This window comes from Micromys minutus (genome assembly GCF_963924665.1).
Source record: "Micromys minutus genome assembly, chromosome: 6".
Lineage (NCBI taxonomy): Eukaryota > Metazoa > Chordata > Mammalia > Rodentia > Muridae > Micromys > Micromys minutus.
In genome coordinates this window covers 4,068,345-4,092,844 of record NC_137975.1, presented here as the reverse complement: position 1 = coordinate 4,092,844, position 24,500 = coordinate 4,068,345, and the positions used below count along the sequence as shown (strand labels likewise).

The following is a 24,500-nucleotide window of genomic DNA, read 5'->3' as shown; positions in this document are numbered from 1 at the left end:
CAATTAACTGTAAGTTGTGAGGTGAAATAAACCTTAACTTCTCCAGGTTGCGATTTGTCATGGCAACAGAAAGCAAATTGACACATCCTCATCCCCCCAACCCCTAAACCTCCTCCCCATCAACCTCCATCTCTTACCATTAGAGACTGTTGGCCAGGATTGTTTTACACGTACACCAGCCTTCTATGGTCCAGAACCTCTGACTCTACTGAAATTTAATTTTAACCTCAACAGACTTAAAACAAAATTAGGTGAATCAAAGAAATAGGAGTGATAAAAAAGAAAAGAGAAACAGCACAATTTTCTCAGAGAACCCCGAGGCCAAAATCTGAGGTCTAAAAAAGGCAGGATAACATTTCAGAGAACACCATGGTGCCCAAAGAATGGGCTGCATTGAGATACAGTGTGCAGACTTGCTCCTATCTGGTACTGTTCTTGAATCTTGTCATACATTGCTATTATTTCAGAAGAAATACACAGGACTTAGCCAGGTTCAAGGCCAGTCTGGGACATACTATGAGACTCTGTCCCCCAAATCCTCAAACAAAAACCACAAAGAGCTTCCTGTTTGAACCCATGCATTGAAATGTGGTTGTTAATGTTGAACGGGAACTGTCAGCTCCCACATCACTTAACATCATCAATGGCTTCAAGGCATGAACCAACCTTTGGGGTGTGTGGTCATTCAGGGGAGAGTCCAACCAGACAAGGGAAAAGCGACTATGGAATAGAAATGGGAGGTAAGGGGCCAAGTATGCACTCATAGTAAATCCAGTGTCCCAAACAACAGTCTGACCTATGTTGTTATGAAAAAGAGCTCTTTGGGAACCCAGTTTCTGGTACACTGCATATTTTTCCCACTGGGGAAGTGCATACTTTTGTGTTAGGATCTCTGTGAAATACCATCAAGAGGAAAATCTACTCGAACTGCTATAATGAATTGCTCCTGGGAACACATGTTATGTTTGAAACATTACTAGTTCTACAAAACACTAGTATTTTCAGAATATGCATTAATGTGCTTAGAGTAGATGATGTAGATAAAAGTTTTATAATAGGCATACTATTCCTATACAGCATTCCTACCCACCACACATCTGAAATACCCAGGGCCCCTAGGAATCAATCACTGAGAGTTTTGACCTTTCTATAAAGCTTCAGTGTAGAGCGTCACCCAGATATAAATCAGGGTGTGCTTCATAAACTTGTATCTGACACCAGTATAAAAATTAACCTTTCCTCAATTTCTCCTAAATGCTTAGTGTCCTCATGGTAGCTTGCACTACCCAGAAAGTCCTGTGGCAAACATCTAAATGTCAACTTCTTTATAGAGTTCTGTGAAAGTTTTTCCTCTTTCTCACAACTATCTAGCTTAGTTTAAGAAAAGAATCAGCTTTCTTCCAGAGAATCACCCACACTCATGTTACCAGATGAGCCATGTTGAATATCAACAGTGAAACACGGGCTTGTTGGATATGGAATGCTTTCATAAAAGTGAATAAATAAAACATGACTTCTCAGAACGAAAACAAACAGGGGGAAATGTTTTAGATTAGTTGGTTCCTTGGTGGTTCAGGAATGGTAAGAGCGCCATACTTGAGTGGCTTCTCCTCAGATGAGGAAGAATTGGTCTACAAGATGGTGTTCTCCTTGAAGGTTTATGCCTGAGTGTGTGGTGCATTTCTTCACTTGTGTGTGTGTGGGGGGAGACTTCTATTTTAACTGATGAATGAACAAATGGCTGTCTCTGACTCCAAGAAGATTTAAAATTTTTGCTTTTAAACATGTAGCTCATACACAAAATCAAAGGCAGGAGAAAGCACATTATGAAATCTATTTTCCCTTCCTATTCTTTCTCTCCCCAGATGTAACCTCCATTACCAGCTCCCTGACTTTCCCTATAGCAGTGGTCTGGCTTTCCCCACATGCATGGCTTCTTTTCTTCTCACAGATAACACAGTAGATACACTGCTATGCTGGTCTTCAGTATTTTAGGCATCCTCTACCTTAGTTCAGAAGGAAGGCTGGGCTCTTTTATCAGCTACTTGGTTCCCAGTGAATGACAGGGCATTTTAGGTCACAGTTTCTTTGGAGAGTATTGTCAGCCACAGGTTTGCTGATTGAGTCTCACAAGTAGACTTTGTGTTCATAAGCATGTGTATGTTTATTTTGAAAGATAGCTCTAATAATTTTTGTCCCTTACACAGCCCTCAACTATGTATTGCTACTTCCCTAAGCCTGTCATCAAACGAGCATTTTACAAAAAGTTTGATGTTTGACAGTATGAGAGTGAACACACACACACACACACACACACACACACACAGAGAGAGAGAGAGAGAGAGAGAGAAAGAGAGAGAGAGAGAGAGACAGACAGACAGACAGACAGACAGACAGACAGACAGAGACAGACAGACACGAGACATAGGGACTGGCTTGGTTAAAATTTGAAACATCCCTCACAGGTTCACATGAAAAACACTGGCCTTAGCTGATGGTATTTGGGGAAGTGGTAGGAATGTTAGGAGGGGACACTTTGCTATAGAAAGTAGTTCCCAAAGAGTGTGCTTTTGAAGGTTACACACAATCCTTAATCCCTTCCTCTCTCTATGTTCCGTGTCTCCCGTTGCAAGGAACCATGGAGTCGGCTTGGCCTGGCTTCCTTGAGAGGCATGTATTTTCAAGTTTTCAGGTTAAACTCCATGGCTCCTTGGGCACAGTGTACCTTCTAGTTCCTGAGAGACATTCAGGTTGCTCTGTATTTCTCTGTATGTCCTCTTGGCTTTCAAGAAAGCATGAAAACCAGCCTTGTGTACCCTATGTAACTTGGACATTGCCACTGTATCCTGGCAACTACTGCATTGATTCTGGAAATTGCCACTATAATCTGTTTCTGATAAAGGTATAAAAAGTCTGACTGCTCTCACCAAAACTGTCACAGCCTCAATCTTGCTGAGGCCCCTCCAACTGGTTTGGTTTAATGCCTCTAGGCTCTGTCAGGTGCCCTTGGCCCGGTAGTAAGCACAGGTCCTTGAGGCCATGTTCTTCTCCCCTCATTTCCAGAGTCCACAGTGTTCAGCTTTACCTCAAGCACGAATTAATGGATACAGCCAACCATAGACAGAAAGACCCCTTTAAAAGCATGAGCCAAAAACAGTGTTCTCTTTCAGAGGTCCTTGCAGGTATATTGGTCATAGCTACAGAAAACTAACCCACACAGGAGCCAAAGACCTGAGGGTTTATAAGGCAGTCCTTGACTCTAACTTTTCCATTGATATATATTAACTTTTTCATTGATATGAGAAAGCAGACTTTCTCATCTACTGAACTCGGCTGACCTGAGAGAGCAGGAGAGAAGTTTTAAAAGTTAGAAATAGATCAAAGATAGATTACTTCAAAAAGTTAAAGACGCTTTGTAGCAAGAGCCCTCACATATGCATACTTCAGACTTCGACAGGTTGGAAGGGGCTTCATGGGGTCTTTAGCCTCCACTGTCAATTACCAGCCTACCCATAAATGTAGTTTATGAAATGAGCAGAAAACACTTATTTTAGAAATTACTAAATACAAATGAGAAGAAAAAGATCTGTCCAGGTGAAATCCACGTATCTTCTCTGGTTCGCTCCAGCCTCCCAGCCCTGGGCCATCCTTGGGACCTTAAATGAGCTGAAGGCAACACCAGAGCTGCTCCCTGTAAACACTCATCACTGCCCATGTTTGTTCTTTCATTTCCCAGGTTCCTCTCCGCTCCTTCACAGGACTACCCGCATTTCCGTCAATACCATCCATGTTCACAGGAGAAATGAGTCAGCATACCCTGACTGGTGGCCCGTAACGATCCACGCGGGCGAAACGGCTACAGTCGCATTTTACAACCTTTACAAGATCTGCCTGGCACATGGAGACAAATGACGATGGAGCACACAACCTGGTCAGCCAATCAAATGGTGCCAGCAACAAGAGGCGAGATGCCATGGACCAATGGGGCATGGGTAGAGGGTATAAAGGGACTCCCCGAGTCTGCTTCTGCTTCTCACCTGATTTCCGGAGTATATGTGTTGCTGATGCTGCTGTTGACCCCACTCCTTACTCCCTACCCCCAGGACCACCCTAAGAGGCTGAGGGCTAGGGCAACACATGGTGCTTTTCTTCACATTTCAGAAACGTAGTGTAAACTTAGATGCTTATAGAATGTTTATTTTCCTTTGTATTTAGGTGTGTGTGTGTGTGCGCGCGCGCGCGTGTATTGTAACCCAGAAGTAAATCTTGAGTATTGCTTCTCATATAGTCTTAATGTTTTTCTAAATTTTAGATGTCTCTGGATTATAAGCATTTTTACCTAGAGAAGGTATTTCTATATCATTTCCTAAGTCGTGCTGATGTACTGTTTCACTAGCAACAGATGATATATTTCATTTCCCTAGAACTTTGTCATCAAATGACATCAACTTTTGAAACTTTTACTGAGAAATGTCTTGATGTGCCCTCTTCTGATTACTAGTGAGGCTGAGCATATTTTACTAATTTTCTAGTTAATTGCATTATCTTCCTTTTACTTATAAGGGTAACATTTTGTCTGTATGCTTCTTTGTCTGATATATATCACCAGGGAGTGGCACTATTCGAAAGGTTTGGAACGGACATCTACCACCATGAAGGTCGAGCTGTGCAGTTTTAGCGGGTACAAGATCTACCCGGGACACGGGCGGCGCTACGCCAGGACCGACGGGAAGGTTTTCCAGTTTCTTAATGCAAAATGCGAGTCTGCATTCCTGTCCAAGAGGAATCCTCGGCAGATAAACTGGACTGTCCTCTACAGAAGAAAACACAAGAAAGGACAGTCGGAAGAAATTCAAAAGAAAAGAACCCGCCGTTCAGTCAAGTTCCAGCGAGCCGTCACTGGTGCATCTCTTGCTGATATAATGGCCAAGAGGAATCAGAAGCCAGAAGTTAGGAAAGCTCAGCGAGAGCAGGCCATAAGGGCTGCCAAGGAAGCAAAAAAGGCTAAGCAGGCATCAAAGAAGACAGCAATGGCTGCTGCCAAGGCCCCCACAAAGGCAGCACCTAAACAAAAGATTGTGAAGCCTGTGAAGGTCTCTGCTCCCAGAGTTGGTGGGAAACGCTAAATTGGTAGATCAGAGTTTAAAATAAAGATCTGTCTCTAACTCTAAAAAAAAAAAAAAAGAAAGGTTTGGAACCTGTGACCTTCTTGGAGGAGGTAGGTTACGAGGTGGGGGGGAGGGGCCTTTGAGGTTTCCGAAAAGCTCATTCCAAGTCCAGAGTTTCTCTCTTCCCGCTGCCTGCAGATTTACATGTAGAGCTCTCAGCTACTTCTCCAGCACCTCCATGGTTTTAGACATCGGCTGAGACCAGGAAATATGTGCAGTGCTGGGGTCACTGTGAAAAGGGACTGAGAGGCCATTGCATGAATCTCTGAAAGTAACTCTGGGTTTCCATGGAGACCCCAAGATGGCTGCCAAAAAGAGTGTCGAGATGGAAGAGGAAGCAGCACAGGAGAGAGATTCATGTGGCAACAATACTGAGGGTGGAGCCATTTCAGTTCTTTGAAACCGAAGCCCCAGATATCAAACATGGGTCTATAGGATCTGATGTTTGCCCTGCTGGATTCTGGGTTTGCTTAGGGACAGTGTTTCTTTACGGTTCCCCATTACTCCACCCTTTTGAAGTAGAAACATATATGCTATTCTAAGTTGGAATTGTGTAACTGTTTTATTTTTCTTACACGAGGTCACAGTTAAAGAGGTTGCCTTGAGTCTCAGAAGAGACTTTAGACATTGAACAGTGCGAAGGCTTAAATATTATCAGGACTTTTAAAGTTGGACTCAATGCATCTTGCCTCATGAGATGGCCAGGAGGCTATGAAGGCCAGAGAGCCAAGTGTGGTGGTTTGAATGAGAATACACTATTGGCTTGTGTCCTTCCTTACTGATTCCTCAGTTTGTGGTGCTGTTTAGGGGAAATTATGAACTTTTAGAAGGTACAATCTTCCTGGAGGAAGTATGTCACTGGTGGAGGGGGGTAGTGTTAAGTATTTATAGCTTTGCCTTAGTTAGTGCTTTATTGCTGTGAAGAGAACCCACAACCAAGGCAATTCCTTTCAAGGCAAACATGTAACTGGGGCTGGCTGACAGTTTCAGAGATCCAGTCCACTATCATCATGGCGGGAAGCATGACAGCGTGCAGGCAGACATGGTGCTGAAGAAAGAGCTGAGTTCTACATCTTGATCCGCAGGCAGCAGAAGGAAGCTGTTTCCACAGGTAGCCCAGAGGAGGTTCCTATTCCACTGGCCAGACTTGAGCATGTATATGAGGCCTCAAAGCTCTGCCTCCACAGTGACACACTTTCTCTAACAAGGCCACACCTCTTATAGTGCCACTTCCCCATGGGCCAAGCGTATTCAAACCACCACAGGCCACTTGTTGAACTTTCTCTGCGTCCTGTATGCAGATACAATGCAATCAGCCAGCTTCCTGCCCATGCCAGGCCTTCCCGGCTGTTGTAGACAGGCCATGCCTCTAAAGCCAATGATTCCTAATAGTTAACAAAGCTTTTATTTCCTTCCAGGTTTAGATATTTCTCTTTGTTTTTCAAGACAGGATTTCTCAGTATATCCCTGGATGTCCTGGAACTTCCTCTGTAGATGAAGCTGGCCTTAAACGCCATGTCTCTGCCTCCAGAGTGCTGGGAGTATGGGAGTATGCCCCCATCATCCAAACTTAGATTTCCCCCCCTTAGATATTTTCTTTTCTTACATTTCAAATGTTATCCCCTTTCCAGTTTCCCCTCTGGAATCCCTCTATCCCATATTCCCTCCCCCTGCTTTTATGAGAGTGCCCCCCACCCCCCACCCACCCACCTACTTCCTTCCACCTCCCCATCCTGGCATTCCCCTGCACTGGGACATTGAGCCTTCATAGGACAAAGGGCCTCTCTTCCCACTGGTGCCTGATAAGGCCATCCTCTGCCACATACATGGCTGGAGCCATGAGTACCTCCATGTGTAATCTTTGGTTGGTGATTTAGTCTCTGGGAGCTCGGGTCGTGGGAGGGGGGTCTGGTTGGTTGATATTGTTGCTCTTCCTATGGGGTTGCAAACCTCTCCAGCCACTTCAGTCCTTTCTCTAACTCCTCCACTGGGAACCCTGTTCTCAGTCTAATGGTTTGCTAAGAGCATCCAACTCCGTATTTCTCAGGCTCTGGCAGAGCCTCTCAGGAGACAGCTGTATCAGGCTCCTGTCAGCATGCACTTCTTGGCATCTGCAGTAGTGTCTGGGTTTGGTGACTGCACATGGGTTGGATCCCCAGGTGGGGCAGTCTCTGGGTGGCCTTTCCTTCGGTCCCTGCTCCACATTTTGTCTTCGTATTTCCTCCTGCGAGTATTTTGTAAGTTTTAATTTGTCAAATTTGTTTTTAAATTATAACATAAAGAAGTTTGAAACCCCCAAAGACCTTTGCATGGCCAAAGACATGTTTATATCACTAAAATACTGTCCCTTTCATTCTGATTCTTCTGTGAGCAATGAAGTCTTTCTGAGGCTTAACAACACATTAATTTTGATGGCTGATGAAATGTGTGTTATCTCATCATATAATTTATAAGTTTGTTCTAATTTATAATGTAATAAAGATCAATGAATATAATCAAATAGGTGTGGGTCTTTCAGTTAGTTTTTTTTTTTTTTTAAAGCAAAATAGGCATTCTGAAACCCGTCTGAAAACTACTGGCTTAAGAAAGATATAATTTCTTTTTCTTCTTCTTATCAGGACATAAAGTAAACATGTCCTGAAGCCACCAGGTTTATGACATCCCCCTTATCAGTTATCAAGCCCCACATTCACTTGTGACCTCCTTTGTTGCTCTTTTTTAATGTTACATGACAGGATCTAATCACCGGAATCTAGAGTGACACACCTTCCTTGGGTGAAAAGGGACAAACTCCACTCACGCTTTACAATTGTTTTGGCTTCTCTTAGAGCATTTCTATACATAAGTGACTTTAGTGTCAGCCTGTCAAATCACACACACACACACACACACACACACACACACAGAGATTTTTTTAAAACACAGTGAACCATGAAATACTATTTATCCTAATGACTTTCTATTCTGACTTGAATATTATATACTTTTCATTTTAATCCCCTTTTTGATTTTTGGTACTCAAAATATTCTTCATGAAGGTTTTGCACATTCTTGGTTATGTTACTAAGTGTCTGTGGTTGTTTCTGTCGTGATTGTAAATGAGATATCCCTCCACTTGTGCACAGGTGGATGGAGTTCCCTGTTACTAGGGAATGAAGAGCTGCTATTGATTTTGCCTATTGATCCCATATTTATCAATAATGCTAAGACAGCTACCTCATTTCTCTCCTTGTTGAATCTCTGGTAAGAAACAGTAATGTCTACAAATAATTCTTACCTTTTTTGTTTGTGCTTTCGCATCTTTGTTCTCTTGTATACAGGACATAGAGCAATGTTTACCTGCACAGGCCGCAGCAAGCTTGCTGTGCTATATGGGCAGGAATGCGTCCATATATACTTACCTATATATACATTGCTAGATGGAGGTAGCCAAGCAGTTTTATTTTTAACTATGATTTTTTAATCTTTAATGTTTTATTCCTTTGAACTTTAATTTACGTGTTTGTGTTCGGGGAGGATGGGGGCAAATGTGTGCCCAGTGTACAGGTGGAGATCACAGAACAATTTAAGGGAGTTCTTTCCTTCTGCCATGTGGGCCCTGGGGATCAGATTTACATTGCCAGGCTCCATTACCTTCTGGGCCATTCTACTGGGCCTTACTGCTTTATTTCTACCAATTGAGAAGCTATGGGTTTCTCCCCAGTCTTATCATAAGTTAGCTTAGAGAGTTCTTAGAAATTGCAGTACCAAAAAAAAAAACCAAAAAAAAAAAAAAAAAAAAAAAAAACAATTGCAGTGCCATCTTTACATTTGTGGCAAATATTTGTCCTTGATATATTAATATTATTTTATACTCTTTGCTGGAGTTGATATCATAGCTATTTTAAGGAATCTGTATTTGGGTTAGGTATGTGCTTCTGAAAGCCTTTCCCCCTCTTAACTAGAGAAACTAGAATTTGTAGTCTAATGTTGGTAAAGACTTGCCTCCTGTGCCCAGAGCCCTAGGTACAATTTCAAGCATAAATAAAACCAAGTGTTGTGCTGTAGACCCATGATCCCAGCACTCGGAAAGTGGAACAGGAAGATTAGAAGCTCAAGGTCATCTTTAGCTGCAGTAATGAGACACTTCGGGGAAGGGAGGAGGATGTTCACAAGTGAGATTCATTTTTAAAGCTGTAGTGTGTGTGTGTGTGTGTGTGTGTGTGTGTGTGTGTGTGTGCACATGATACCATGGAGATCAGAGAACAACTTCTAGATGTTGGTTCTGCTCTTTTACTATGAGGATTCTGGGACATCAGGCTTGGCTGTAAGCATTTTTATCTGCTGAGCCATCTTACAGGCCCCTTTATCATTTTCTTTTCTTTTATTTTGAGACAAGATTTCCTGTAGCCCAGAGCCTAGGCTGCTATTCAACGTGTATAAGGTGGTTAACTCCAGTAATCAACACTCGGGAAGCTGAGGCAAGAGAACTGCCAAAAATTTGAGGCCAGTCTAGGCTACAAAGCGAATTCTAGACCAGTTTGGGCTAGAGTGAGGACTTGCCTCAAATACAAATAAACAAACCAAAACACAAAAAACAAATATGCAAGTAAACCCCAAAAAAACTAAGGTATGGTAATTCATACCTTAATCCCAGTACTCTAGAGACAGAAGAAAGCAGATCTCTGGGAGTTCAAGACTAGCCTGGTCTACATGGCAAGTTATAGTCCACCCAGGACTATTTAGTGTGATCCTATCTTTAAAAAAAATTCAGAATCTTGTATAAAATAGAGGACATACTATGATAGCCTTAAATTATGCCTACGGATTCTCCTAGTGCTTAGAAATGGGCCAAGCCCTGCATCTTGAGCTTGCAACTAAAGGTAGAAGAGATACCTTATGTTATTTTGTCTTTTTTTTTTTTTTTTCAGAGCTGAGGACCGAACCCAGGGCCTCGAGCTTGCTAGGCAAGCGCTCTACCACTGAGCTAAATCCCCAACCCCAAGAGATACCTTATGACTTCTGAGGTTGGATGTCCAAAACCCACCAAAGCCATTTGCTGGAACAGTCTCTGTTGAATCCCTAAGCCTCCATGTAAGAAGTCCAATCATTATGTCATTATGATGTCATTATGATGCCAGTATGATGTGATGACATCCAAGCCACTTAAAAACACCATATGGCAGCATTCCAATACATCCCTTGTCACTCCAACCTTGTCCTTTGAAAACTCCCCAGTAATTTTAAGTTCAGGTTTTCTCTTGTGACATCCTGGACACTGTAAAATGGAGACTAACTATGCCTGGTGTATCTGTTGGAATTTCTATCATGTGGGATCTATGAGCCCGGTAACATGGCTGCTGTTTCCTGCCTGTGTGTTCTGTGGTAGTTCCTTACACAGAGACACACAGAACCCAAGAAGAGCATATCTAATAGTATCTTCAGGAAACAGCATAGTAAGGGATGATATCAAAGATGATACTGAGAATTTTCTAAAGTTCTTGGAATTGCATATACGACCAAGAGAGGCACTGAGAATTGTCTCCCTTTCTAGTAGAAGAGCAGCAAGCACTCTACTGCTAAGCCATTCTCCAGACCCTACATTTTTTAATGTAAAAAAAAACTACTAAAGTATGTGTTGCAACAAATAAAGTGAATTTAGAATGAAATTTGACCACAGATAAATGGTGAACATAAAAAGCAATAAATTATGCTCATAAATTGAATTCATTGCTTTTGTAGTGGTTTTATGCTCCTGCAAATATATGGTTAACTTCTATCTAATACATCAAGGAACTAAAAGGTACATATCTTTTGAGAGCATACGGATAGCTATATTTTTAAACTATGAGGAAAAGAATTAGGTATGCTTGTCAGAAATGTAATGGTAGCTTTTAAAACTATAGACAAAATGTAGTCTTCAGGGCCAGTGAGATGCTGGCTGAGTAAAGGTGCCAAACCCTGACCACCTGAGTTTGATCCCAGGGACCCACTTGGTGGAAGGACAAATCAGACCCCTCTGCAGGTTCTCCTCTGACTTCTACCCACTCACCCTGCTCACAATAACAAATAAACGTTCAATTTTTAAAAAATCTACAAAGTCCAAATCAGCAGATATGAAATCAAATGGAATTTTTTTTAGTTATGCATCAAAACAAATTACAAGTAAAAAAGTCAAAAGCACATGAGAGAGTCAGGGATGGTGATGCATGTATCTGATTCTAGCACTTGGGAGGCCAAAACAAGTGAGACCCCGAAAGTCTGAGGCTAGCCTGGGCTACATAAAGAATTCCAAGTCAGACAGGGTTGCATAGTAAACCTGGGTCACAAATAAGACAAACAAAGAAACAAAAAAGAATAAACAAACAAACTAAGGTTCATAATGAAAACTTACTGGCTGGCTTTGTATCAGCTTGACACAAGTTGGAGTTATCACAGAGAAAGGAGCCTCAGTTGAGGAAATGCCTCCATGAGATCCAGCTGTAAGGCATTTTCTCAACTAGTCATCAAGTGGGGGAGGGCCCAGCCCATTGTGGGTGGAGTCATCCCTGGACTGGTAGACCTGGGTTCTATAAGAAACAGGCTGAGCAAGCCATGGGAAGCAAGCCAGTAAGTAACATCCCTCCATGGCCTCTGCATCAGCTCCTGCTTCCTGACCGGCTTGGGTTCCAGTCCTGACTTCCTTTGGTGATGAACAGCAATGTGGAATTGTAAGCTGAATAAACCCTTTCCTCCCCAACTTGCTTCTTGGTTCTGATGTTTTGTGCAGAAATAGAAACCCTGACTAAGACAGAGGCTAATAGAGGATCACCTCAGATTGATTATACTTCCATGAATTTGCACTTATAATCAGGAAGTGTCAGGATTTAGATAAAATAATACCACAATTATCTGCTCTTGATTAAAAAAAAAAAAAAAAAAAAGAGGTGGCTATAAAAGAAATAAAGAAAGCTGAAGATAAAGGGGAAAGTTCCAGAAAGAACATGCCAATAAAAGTGTTGGGAGTGCAGCCCGTAGATCCCTGTACCCACAGATCTCTAGAGGAACAAGGAATGCTGAGCATACAGGATTGTCCTTTCAGTGGGAAAGATATAGAACCTGCACTTCTATCCAGAAACCTGGGGGTTAGAGGTGTCTAATGCCTGGTGATCTGCATTATCTGTTGGGCCAGGCCATATCAAGCCCCTACAACCCAGACCAAAGGTGGCTAGTAATCTAAGTTACCCTGAGAACTGGGGCCTCCACAAGCTCCCTCAACCAGCACCAAAGATACCGAATAGTCTAAATGACCTTTGCATTATCTGTATAGTCAGAGGGTCTCCCAAGTTTCTACAACCAGGACCAGAGGTTGCTGATAATGACCTTTACACTATCTGTATGACTGATCCTTCCTTAGGTCTTAAGCTCTTACCTATCTCTAAAACTCATCTCGGAAGAAATGACTTGTAGCCAAGTTTCTATGTTTCCTTGTGCCTTGAGGATTGTATTACACCAGGAAACCTTCTTTCCAAATTATACTGGGTTTAAATTTGCTGGTAATAGGCATAGATAACCACCTGTTATCAGACTCCCTGAAGCCTGATCCAGCTTTACAAAGTCAATCTAAACTGAGTGATGGTGTCTGTTCCCCATGTGTGCCTCACTTTCCTGCCTGCCATGACCACCTGCAGCGTTCTGCACACAAACAAGTCAAATATTACTATCAGACAAAAGAGCATTAAGCAAACATACTAATAATGGTAGAGAAATCTTGTAACACAAGAAAGTCCTGTCCTGCTTACTGTATAACCATGATATCAGAACTAACAGAACTACAAGAAAAATATAACAACAATATTGGAAAGGTTTAATGTGTCTGTCTTAGTTAGGGTTTTATTGTGGTGAATAGACACTGTGATCCAGGCATCTCTTAAAAAGGGAATTGTAGATGGATGTTAAGGTGATACATGATTGGACAGTGGAGAGGTAGGTGGAGAAAAGATAGGAAAATGGAAGAGAGGGTAGAGAGAGGGGGAAAAAATCAAAATGGAGCTGGAAAAGGATGAGCTGGATCCAGGTGGACTTAACTGTCGAAAGGTAGATATAAATATTTTAAGGGATTCTATAGGTCTTTAATCTCATATAGAAGGGCAGTTTGTATCTTTGTCCATTGGATATAATCATATTGTGTAGAGGGTTTGTGGGTTGAGAATTTAACATATAAAACAACCATTAAAAGCTACTGGGATTTAGGGTAATGTTTGTGCAGGGCGGTGGAGTAAAGGAACACCCCAGGGCGGTCGTATCCACCCGGGACAGAAGCACCAGGAAAGGCGGAGTGAACCACCTGGGAAAGGAATCTCGAGAGTGTAGCTCATGGACTGAGTGACAGAGTCTGTGCGCTCTGCTCCATGCTAGAGCGGTGTCCTCAGAGTGAGACTGCAGGGGCATTTGGGGAGGAAAGGGTTAATCAGCTTAAACTTCCACATTGCTGTTCATCACCAAAGGAAGTCAGGACTGGAACTCAAACAGGTCAGGAGACAAGAGCTGATGCAGAGGCCATGGAGGGATGTCACTTACTGGCTTGCTTCCCCTGACTTGCTCAGCCTGCTTTCTTATAGAACCCAGGTCTACCAGCCCAGGGATGGCTCCACCCACAATGGGCTGGGCCCTCCCCCCTTGATCACTAGTTGAGAAAATGCCTTCCAGCTGGATCTCATGGAGGCATTTCCTCAATGAAAGGAAGGCTCCTTTCTTTGTGATAACTTCAGCTTGTGTAAAGTTGACACAAAACCAGCCAATACAACTGACCTCTTTTCTACACACAAACACATCACTATTAAGCCTCAACCCTTACTTTATTAGTATTTTTTAAATTTTATCCTCCTTTATTTATTTATTTTTGGCATAACCAAGCCCTATATTTATTATTTACTGCAACAGGAATCATTTAGTTTCAGAGGTTCGTTCTATTATCATCAAGGCAGGAAGCATGGCAGTGTGCAGGCAGACATGGTGCCGGAGGAGCTGAGAGCTATTCATTTTGATCCAAAGGCAGCTAGAAGAGGAGCATCTTCTGTAGGTGACTAGGAGGTTCTGGATCGCACTGGCCAGACTTGAACATATATATGAGACCTCAGATCCCTGCCTGCACATTGACCTCCTCAATAAGCCTGCACCTCCCACTAGTGCCACTCTCCACAGGCCAAGCATATTCAAACCACCACAGTATCTTTATGAGCAACACATATTATTTAAACAAAGACTGAGAGGTCAGAAGAAGTTTCGTGTTAGTTTTCCTCATGCACAAGTCATGGTCAGGAGCATATCTTTTGATAGCGTAGAGGTGCAGTGGAGTTTGAGCTTCTCCCACATGAGGTACTTGTGTCCTGCTTTCCAGTGCCTGCAGTGAAGATGTCCAGATAGCAGCCAAGCCCTCCAATCCCAAGAACTCTCAAGTCTTCTTTGACGTGGATATTGGCGGGGAGTGAGTTGGATGACTTGTTTTAGAATTGCTTGCAGATATTGTTCCCAAAACTGCAGAAAATGTTTGTGTACAGTAGAAAAAGGCACTGGATCCACAACTGGTAAACCTCTCCATTTGAAAAGATGTCCTTTCCACCAAAGTGTTAAGAAATTTATGATTCAAATCAGAATGGGACAGGTTGAAAAGGTGTCTATGGTTTGAAGATGAGATTTTCATTAGAAGTATGATCGGAAGGGTTTGCTGGGCATGGCAAATGCAGGCAGTACATATCAGTTCTTTATCACAACAGTTCCAACTCCTCATTTGGATGGGACATGTGGTATTTGGTTGAGTAATAAAAGGAATAGGTGTGGCAAGGACGCTTGAGAATGTGGAAGTGAATGGTGAAAACCTGCCAGACTGTGTTACTGAAGAATGTGGAGAGCTGAAAGAGGGGACGACTCAGGAGTATTCCCCAAAGATGGCTGTGGTGACAGTCATCAGATTTCCCTGAGGATGCAGATATAGATCTAAAAGATGTAGATAAAATTTTATCAATATCTGGAGACTTAAAAAATTTGGAAATATTTTTTTCAAGTCTCAGAACTGGGAGATGGCTATTAACAAATATTTGAAGGTTTTAAGGTACGTGGATAGTTCAAAGGCTGTTATTGAGAAAGCAACCTTAAGTTGTGTGATGAATATCAGTGCTTGTAAATTGAAGATGTCAAATTGGCAGGGGGCAGTTGACAGTTGCTTGGAGGTTCTTGAGATGGACCCTTCAGATACGAAAGCACTGTACCAAAAAGAGCAAGGATGAAAAGAATGTGATCAAGCATTGGCTGATCTAAAGAAGGCACAGGAGCTAGCCCCAGGAGATAAAGCCATCCAGGCAGAGTTGCTTATCGAGCAAATGATGAAGGCACAGAAAGACAAAGGCAGTGTATGCAAAACTGTGTGCCTAATAAGGATTAAACATTCCTTATCCATTGGTTATAGAAGGAACAATGTATATCACCATCTCTATGACCCCCTGATGTGTTTCCCTTTGTCATTGTTTCCATAGTGGTGCTGACATAGGTTCCTTCTTAATAAAGTACTACAATACACAAAAAAGCATCTTTTAAGATGGTTTTATTATGTTTGGGGTGTGCGTGTGTGTGCTCGCACGTGCCCATGCCATGTATGGAGGTCAGAGGACAACTTGTAGTTGTGAGTTTTTTTTCACAGCATGCTTCTCAGAGATCATACTCAGGTCACTGGGCCTGGCTTTGCTGCCTGTCCAGTCTCACCAGTTCAGTTTATTTTCCCATGACAGTTCTTCTCTCTTTCTACCTTCTCCACCCACTTCCTACTTTAGCATTGCTTCTCTCTACATTCAAGACCACATTGTGTGACACTGTCCCTGGGGAAACATGAACAAATACCTTCTCACTTAGACAGGAAACTGTCATCAATCCAAAGTAAACATACTACCAAAATACAATGTGGTGAGTCAGTAAGTTTTATTGGGGTTACTTACAAGAGTGGAAATGACTCAGATATATCAGTAAAGTCAACCCAGCATGGGTGACAGCTCACCAAAGCTGGAAATCGGGACAGCACTACACAGCTGTGTCCTTTCCAGGTCCTCAGTTGGTCTAAACCTCTTCTAGGCAGCTTAGGTGATTTCTTCTTTTCCCCAGAGAGCTTGGCTGCTCCAAGACTCTTCTAGGAAACTCAGCTTTTGTCTTTCTTTCTTTCTTCTTTCTTTCTTTCTTTCTTTCTTTCTTTCTTTCTTTTTTGTATACATGCTGCCAAAGTGAGCATAGCTTTTGTCTTTTTCAGCAGTCCTTACTGCTTATATATACTTGGGAAAGGAGGAGCCTGATGTATCTGACCAGTTTCAGGGACTTCCTGAAGTCTTCTGAGTTGTTTTCTGATCTGAGCTTAAGGGGCTTTCTTGCAGAATGGAATGTTTAATCTCCACTTAGAACAGCAGTTCTCAAACTGTGTTTTGCAACCTTTCTGGGAGTCAAACAATGATTTCACAGGGTCACATATCAGATATTTACAACTTATAACAGTAGCAAAATTACAGTTATGAAGAAGTAACAAATATAAATGAGGAACTCTATTAAAGGGCCACAGCATTAGCAAAGTTGAGAGCCCTTGCCTTAGAACATCCTGTTGTTTTTCCCTTTGTTTAACATTGTCTCAAATAGTCTGTTGTTTCATTTCTTCTCTAACACTTGTGTCTTAACAAGCTTTCTCTCAAAATGGAAAGCAGTAATTTCATAGGATACTGTTACACAACAGACCATTACCCTAGTCCTGACGTAGGGGTCTCTCAGAGACATGGGAGATATGGTAAACTGAGAGCCAATTGACCTGAGTTTCTTTGTGTATGTGTCACTCTGTTTTCTTCAACTCCCAGGGTGGGCTGTTTGTTTGTTCTATGTGTATGTGTGTGCACATGCATGTGAAAACCAAAGGTTGACATTATGTCCCTCCATCTTAATTTTTTGAGTTAGGTCTCTCGCTAACCTTGTAGCTCACTGAGTTGGCTAGCAGCCCCCAGGATGCTCACATCTCAGCATCCCAGGCTGAGGGTTTCAGGCTCACCCTGCAGCAACAGGCTTTTATATAGGTTCTAGAGATTTGAACTAAGAGTTAATTTATTTTTTTAAACTCCAGTCCAGGGTAGAATTTACACCTTTTCCTAAGTCCCAACTTCACACCTGTGAGAGGTCAGAATCTCAGCCCACAACTCCAGACCCAGAAGACTATCAGAACCATCACTGTAGACGACTAATCATGGCATGTTTATTTTTATTTTATTTTATTTTTTAGATGAGATCTCACAACCTGCCTGGAACTATGTAGCCAAGGATAACTTTGAGCTATTTATTGGTCCTGTGGTCTCTGCCTCCCCAAAGCTGAAATTACATGTGTACCCTGACCATTATATTGGGCAACCTTTAATTTCTAATGCTTAGAAGTGGAATATCACATTAATGAATATAATGTTATTTCTTGACTTTTATTTTTGCTCATTTGTCTGGTTTTTGAGACAGTGTTCTATGTGCACCCCTGGCTTTCCTGTAACTCCCTCCATAGACCAGGCTGGCTTCACAGAAATGCCCCTGCCTCGGCCTCCCAAGTGCTGAGATTAAAACATGCACTACCATTGCCTAGCATCTTGACTTATTTCAATATTGAAAATTTTAGAAACAGTGTGTGGTTCGATCCTGTATAACCAGAATCTCAGAGGATGAGAAAGGAGGGTTGTTGTGAGTTCAAGGCAAGTCTGGGCTACAAACTCAGAACTTGTCTCAGGATGGAAAGAAGAAAGGAAAAGAAATGGAATGAAGGATAAACTGTGAAGAGGATGTAGAAATTTCAAGTCTGCACTTACAGCAAGGGCATCTCACTACTGTCCCTTGGCTTTGTGGATTTGGGAATGTCTAGCCTAACTTGGCATCAGGTTTCTCCTACTCTCAAATGCCAGCAACCTATCAAGAATCTTTGTAAATTTCCCCAGGACATCTGGCTTGAGGTGGGAGGCAAAATATAAAGCCTTTCTCCTTCCCTGACTGTGTGTCTGTGTGTTCTGATGCTAAAAGAGTTGCTTTTAAGTTGCCATTCTTGGTTGTAAATGTCTATAGTCCATAAAATTTTGTAATCTTAAAATGTAAAAACCATTCACAAAGTCAGCAGGTTTGGTAAAATTCCAGTAGAGTAAAAGTACTATCTTACCTCATCGTCCCACCATAGATGCCTTTCTGCATCTGCATTCTAGTGCCATCTCCTTCCTCACTTTCCTCAGAGACTTCACTCCTACCTGTTAGTATCTCCTAACTCTACTTGTTTGTGCTGGCTGTTTCCTTGGTCTTTTAATTTGACAATGCCCCTCATACCTCTCATTCATTATATGGCAAAATTCTATTATCATCCAGATAACCTTCAATTAACACCTTACAGGCTGACAACCAACAAACCATTGATTCCAAATTGGACTCCTCTTAAATTCTCCAGACTCATAAACTCTTAATCCAAACAGATGTCGTGCCAGTGTGATCGAGACAGAGAGCTCAGTGGGCAAAGGCTCTGACTATATAACCTGACACCTGAGTTCCGTCCCAGAATTGACATAAAGGCTAAAGGAGAAAACTGACTCCACAAAGTAATCCTCCAGCCTCCACACATCCCCACTGAGCGTGCACACACACACACACACACACACACACACACACACACGAATGCACACGCATGCACGTGCATGCAACGCATGCACACTTTAACGTTTTAAATGCAGTTCCACACATCCAGTGTGAATTAATTCCTCTCTCCATCTTACGTGCCCCTAAATCTTCCTTCCCTTCTGCCTCCTACTTTCATCTAGTTTCCCAAGCAGAAACCTGGGTGTTTTCTTGATTCCTTCCCAGCCAATAAATTATTGGTTATATTCACTTAACAAATGAAATGTTTGCAACCACAAATTCAGTAAGTGCTGTTACGCTGAACTAAACTGGTCCTGAGAGTGACTCTATACAGGAAGCCTAATGTCAATCTCAGCCTGCAGGCTCACCCGCGGCTCACAGCAGACGGGAGCAGTGGTCCACTGTTCAAAGCATGCTCAGCTAAGGCTGTGTACCTCACTTCCGTTTTCTATCCACAAATACTGATACTTTGTAGCTCCAGTGTAGCCTGTCTATGGCTGCTTTGTAGGTTCTCTGTTCTTTGATCTTCTTCACCCTTTTCCCACCCTTTCAACTCCATCATATTAGATAAGAGAGAAACAAGGCTAGAGGAGAAAGAAGGTGACATTATTGTTAGATTACTTCCTGCTGCTTGGGAGCATGGAGTTCCTAGGGACGAGTTTGATCTTTCATGTGAGGATATCTGATTTCTTCTGGTTTCTTTGTTGTGAATGAGTACTTGACAAACTGGGAACACCAGCAACCAACAGCCAATGACCCACCCACTTCTCCCATGCAGAGATCTGCATGCCTCTGCGGGGATTAGAGGTGTGCACCACCACCACCACCTGGTTTATCTTTGTGTTTTTTAAAGAAACCAGAATTCCAAAATTGTCACTCTACTCCACACTTCTTAAACACTGCTCTGGCTCAGAGGCTGCCTGGTTCTAGAACCATGAATAAAAGCCATTTAAGATCTTTAATGTTATAACTTAAAGCAGCACAGACTGAGCCCCCACAGGCCAGATCTGTAGCCCCAGAGCTCCCCAGGAGGAAGCAGGGCTGCTGTGAATCTGAGACCAGCCTAGGCTGTTTGGCTTGGCAGAAAATTGTTGTTGTTGTTGTTTAAATGGTAATGTCAACCTCACAGCTTTACATTAGCGCCTGTAGCAGCCTGAGGAGTTCTGTAGAGAGACCTCTAAGGTGAAGCCAGCTGTTGACTTTTCAGTGAAAAAGGATTTCAGGATGAGTCATATGAAGCAAGTGTGTGTATGTGTGTGTGTACATCTAATAATCACACATCTAATAATCACTTATGATTATCAAATGAAACCTTAATGTAGATTTAATCAGAGGGTTAACAAAAAGAGGCACGGAGAGAAAAGATTGTATAAACCAAGCAAGGACATAGGTTCCTCAAGAGAGTCATACTGAAGTGTCCTTACAGTAATCATGTTTATGGTTCAGTGGCTTCTGAAGATTCCTGACGGTGGTTCCTGAGGGGCCTGGAGCGAGATTACATGGTAAGTGACAAAGTGAAACCACATCACAAGGGCTACCCAAGAGAGCTAAGAAACATTTTTACTACAGACGAAATTGTGATCTTGTGACGTGTCCAGAACGTTGAAGGCCACATCTGGGAAGGAGTGAGGCTCTACTTCAACGTCATGCTTGCTCAGTTCTTAAGCGTCATTCACTGGTGCTTCAGCATCTTCACTGGAAATAACTCCAAATAAAACCAGGCAGGATGGTGCGTGCCTGAAATTCCAAACCTGGGAGCCTAACAACCTGAGTGTGACTCCTGGGAACCACCTGGTAAAAGAATAGAACAGGTTCCTGAAGTTGTCCCTTTACCTTCATTTGTATACTGGCTAGTGTTCGAATGCGCAGGGACACACACACACACACACACACACACACACACACACACACACACACACACTGTAGCCTAGGCTACAGGAGACTGTTTTAAAATAAGTAAATAATAAAAAGTGTAGGATGATGAAATGCCCCTCTCTGTAGGCAACCTTCGGAGAAAAGTTTGTAAATTGTCAAGAATCCTTAACTCTGCTGGCAAGTGATTTAAACAAGAGTCCAGAGTGAGGGCTCTTTTCCTGTCTCATGTCTTCTTAGTTGTCCTTACTCTTCTCTTCCCTGAGGTTGTTCCTCCAGGGTATGTCAGGCTTCTTGAACTGGGTCTTACCTGGAAGCCTCATTATCACAGATACAGTGAGTGCCCCACTTGGAGCTAGAGATTGCCAAGTCTGCAGTGCTCTGGAGACCAGAGCCCTTTCTGCTTCTCAGGAAGATAGTGGACCCGAATTCTTAAACCTCTGATGACAAGTAGCTTCTAAATGACAGGCAGGGAAACATGAGAGCCTGAGTTTGAATTCCCAGCACTGTATAAAAGGCAAAGCATGGAGCTACACATGAGGTGCAGGCCTTTAATCCCAGCACCGGGAGGCAGAAGCAGGTGGATCTCTGAGTTCAAGGCCAACCTGGTCTACAAAGTGAGATCCAGGACAGCCAGGGCTACACAGAAAAACCCTACCTTTAAAAAAAGGTGGGGGGCAGAGTGTGGACTGTGGAGGGCACAGACAGGCAGCTCTTTGGGGTTTATTAGTTCCAGGTACAGAGAGACCTTGTCTCAAGGAAGTAAGTGGGAAAGTGGTAGAGCATGGGTGTTCATGTAAACATACAAGCACACACATGCACCTGTGCATGCATACGCACACATGGGCACACACACCACACACACACACAATCCAGAAGAGCAGGTAGCCTAACAATGAGGTGTACTTCCTTACACACCTGTCTCTCCTCTCTTCCTTTAGACTTCATGGTTTCCTTTCTCCTCGTGTGTATTCCTTTCGAAGTTCAATCCTCCTGTCTCTTCTTTTCTTCTCTCTCTCTTTTTAATTTTTTTTTTTTTGGTTTGTCAAGGTAGGGCATCTTTCTGGTTAGCCTGGGCTGTCCTGGAACCTGCTCTGTAGACCAGGGTGGCCTTGAACTCAGAGGCCTCCTGAGTACTGGGATTAAGGGCTTGCATCACCAGGCTCTGCTCTTATTTCCTTCTGGATAATAAGAAATAACCCACAAGCAAACGCTGAGGTCCCTGACATTCCGGAGAAACAAGGAAGTTCATGTGGTTAGGCAAGGCCCTGACTATGCCTTAAAGCTAAGGGAGAAGAAGAGAGTTACAAAGGTAAGAGAAGGCAGGAAGGTTAAAGAGAGGCAGTGGTTGCCATGTAAATTCACTCAGAGCATACCGTCATTTTTAGCCTGCGATGATTCTCAAGAGTGAATCCGACACCGCCATAGACTGTCGGTGAGTCTCAGTGTATTAGAAAATGATCAGCCTGTACCAATCAGTGTTGGACATGCATTAGAACCACAGGATTGCCTGTAATAAAATCCTTGAATCATCACATTATAGAAAACCATTGATTTTAATCAGATTCCTTTCCAATTTCCATATTGCCTTCAGGCTTCTGTAACACAGCAGATAGTGCAGACATTTAAAAAAAGAAAAGGAAAACAAATAGGGCTGGGGTTTAGGCCAGCTCCAGACTACTAAATGCATGAGGCTCTGGGTGTGAGCCCCAGCTTCACAGAATGACAAACAAGGAAATTCCTAAAAAGCAGTAGCAATGACAATTAAAGCTGGAGCTAAGTATGCTGCTCATGAAGAAAGCTGGGACAGGAGTGTTAGGTTTCAGAGAAAACAGAATAAGTCTTCCTCCACATCTGTGGCTCCTCCCAGCAATTGTCACTGCGCCTCCTTCCCCAAACCTTTCGCCTCCCTTCTCCCGGTTTCAGATTTCTATATAAGGCGGCCATTTTGGCTAGCTTGCTCCTGGATCTCTCTTGGTTTGCTTGTTTTCCTCTCTGGCCTCTAGATTCCCTCTCCCTCCCCATCCCCTTCTGTCTTCTGTAGTGGTCCTGTTCAGTCTAGAGTCTTCCAGATGCTTCTGGTCATACTCACCCTCATATCTACCATAAACCAGACCTAGGAGAAGCCATGTCCTCATTTTTCATTCAAGGAAGAATGCGAATTTAAGGCCATGTCTCACCATATCAACAACAAGGTAAACCAAGATAGAATCAGCCGTTTGTGCTCGTGAGAGACACCAAGAAGACGTGGCGGGGAAAGCCGCGCAGAGACGCTGAGCAGCAGAAATGGCTGCTGCCAGTACTTCAATACGTCCTCACCAAACTCTCCGTAGGTCGACTTCACAGTGACACGTTCTACTTCTCAGACTCCTGGGTACATCTTAGCATCTAACACTTCAGTCTTGAAAACTGCTTCTTTCTGCAAAGTTTAGTTGTAGATTTTCCCCTCCCAAGTGGGAAATAAAATTTGAAAGCAAAAAGCCCAACATTTCATTCTGAGAGAGTCTGAATTTATTTTGCTTACGTATCTACATTTCGTCTCAAAGTGGAATGACTTCAAAGCTCTTTACCACAGTGGCCTCTCTTAAAATACCGCACCCCTTTACGTAGTTCCCTCCACTTTAAGCACTGAGAGCAGGGCTCTAGGCACTAGCATAGAAGCCAGCGCAGAGGAATCTTCAATACATATTTGAGGGTTGCACGAAAGAAGAAATAAGCAGACACTAGGCGATTCTTCCAGCAAGCTTCTTAACAGCAGGATGTGCAGCGACTGGGGTTGCCAGGGGTAAAATGGGATTTAGGTAGATTTATCTATTCTTAAGTTTTGTTTGGGGGACAGGGTTTCATAGATCACGTGCCAGACTTAGATATTTGTCTTGGAAGAGCAGAGCACTCCTGTGTAAGAATTGATCGGACAGTCTCTTCACATCCCAAACTCTTACAGCTACTTGATGTCCATGAACTGGTGAACCCGTAAATGTTTACCCAAACGTAACCCTGCCTCCTTTCTACAGCTAACGCACACTACTGAGCACAGTGGGAAATACTGCATAGACCCGACCACAGGACCGACACTGAAAATTTAAACCCATGTGTGCCTTGTTGAACAAAGGATAGAGCAACTTGGGGGACTAGGACAGAAACACCTCAAACAAAAGGTTCAGTGAGCACATGTGAGTGAACGAACGAACGAGGCAGCGTGACAGCCAGGCCAGCCGGGTTAGCTCCGGAGAAGCTTCCCACTCTTTTTAGCTTTCAGACGGGTCTTCAACTCATCTCAAAACATGAAACAGCTAATGGGCTGAGACATTCCCCATCTGCAGATGAGGGCTGTCTTCCTTCCTGGCGGTTTGTCCTTGGCTATGAGCCATGACTGAGTTGGGGGCAATGTACGCTTTACCACCTTCTTCTCAAATGCAGTCCTGGATCACTTCCTGTTCATTGTTTTTAAAGATCTGTTTAACCCACATTGATGTAAGTTCCCTTTCATTTCGTGTACATAGTAAGAGCAGCAGCGTTTGCTTAGCGTCTACCAAGTACCAGCAATGCTCGGATAGATCTTAGTCACTGTGATTGGACAGTTTGCCTCCAGAAACAATTCAATGATCTCATTTGCTTAGAAAGCTAAAGTGACTTTTCAAGAATCTTATATCAATTTACTTAGCTCCATCCCATTAAGGGAGGAAAAATAACGATAATGCTAGAATTTAGTAACATTTTCCTGATGAAAAAAAAAATAGAGATTCTTGAACTTTTCATCCTATGCCCTGAGGCAAGTTTCTTTCCTATTAAATCCATTATTAAAATACTATTACTGCGTGCGTAGATGCATAC

At 42.8% G+C, this 24,500-nt stretch overlaps 1 protein-coding gene and 1 pseudogene across 2 annotated transcripts; both read left to right on the top strand.

Moving 5' to 3' along the window:
• Window positions 1-4,652: 4,652 nt before the first annotated feature.
• Window positions 4,653-5,165, top strand: LOC308422121 (large ribosomal subunit protein eL24-like; the record flags this gene model as incomplete). Its single annotated transcript, XM_080918564.1, has 1 exon — window positions 4,653-5,165. One exon carries the CDS (start codon window positions 4,653-4,655, stop codon window positions 5,124-5,126), a length of 474 nt encoding a protein of 157 aa, XP_080774690.1. The 3' UTR covers window positions 5,127-5,165.
• An 8,023-nt stretch (window positions 5,166-13,188) lies between these two features.
• LOC308421682 (peptidyl-prolyl cis-trans isomerase D-like) lies at window positions 13,189-15,658 on the top strand (annotated as a pseudogene). Its single transcript has 2 exons — window positions 13,189-13,223; window positions 14,527-15,658. The product of its transcript is annotated as a peptidyl-prolyl cis-trans isomerase D-like (transcript).
• Window positions 15,659-24,500: the final 8,842 nt, after the last annotated feature.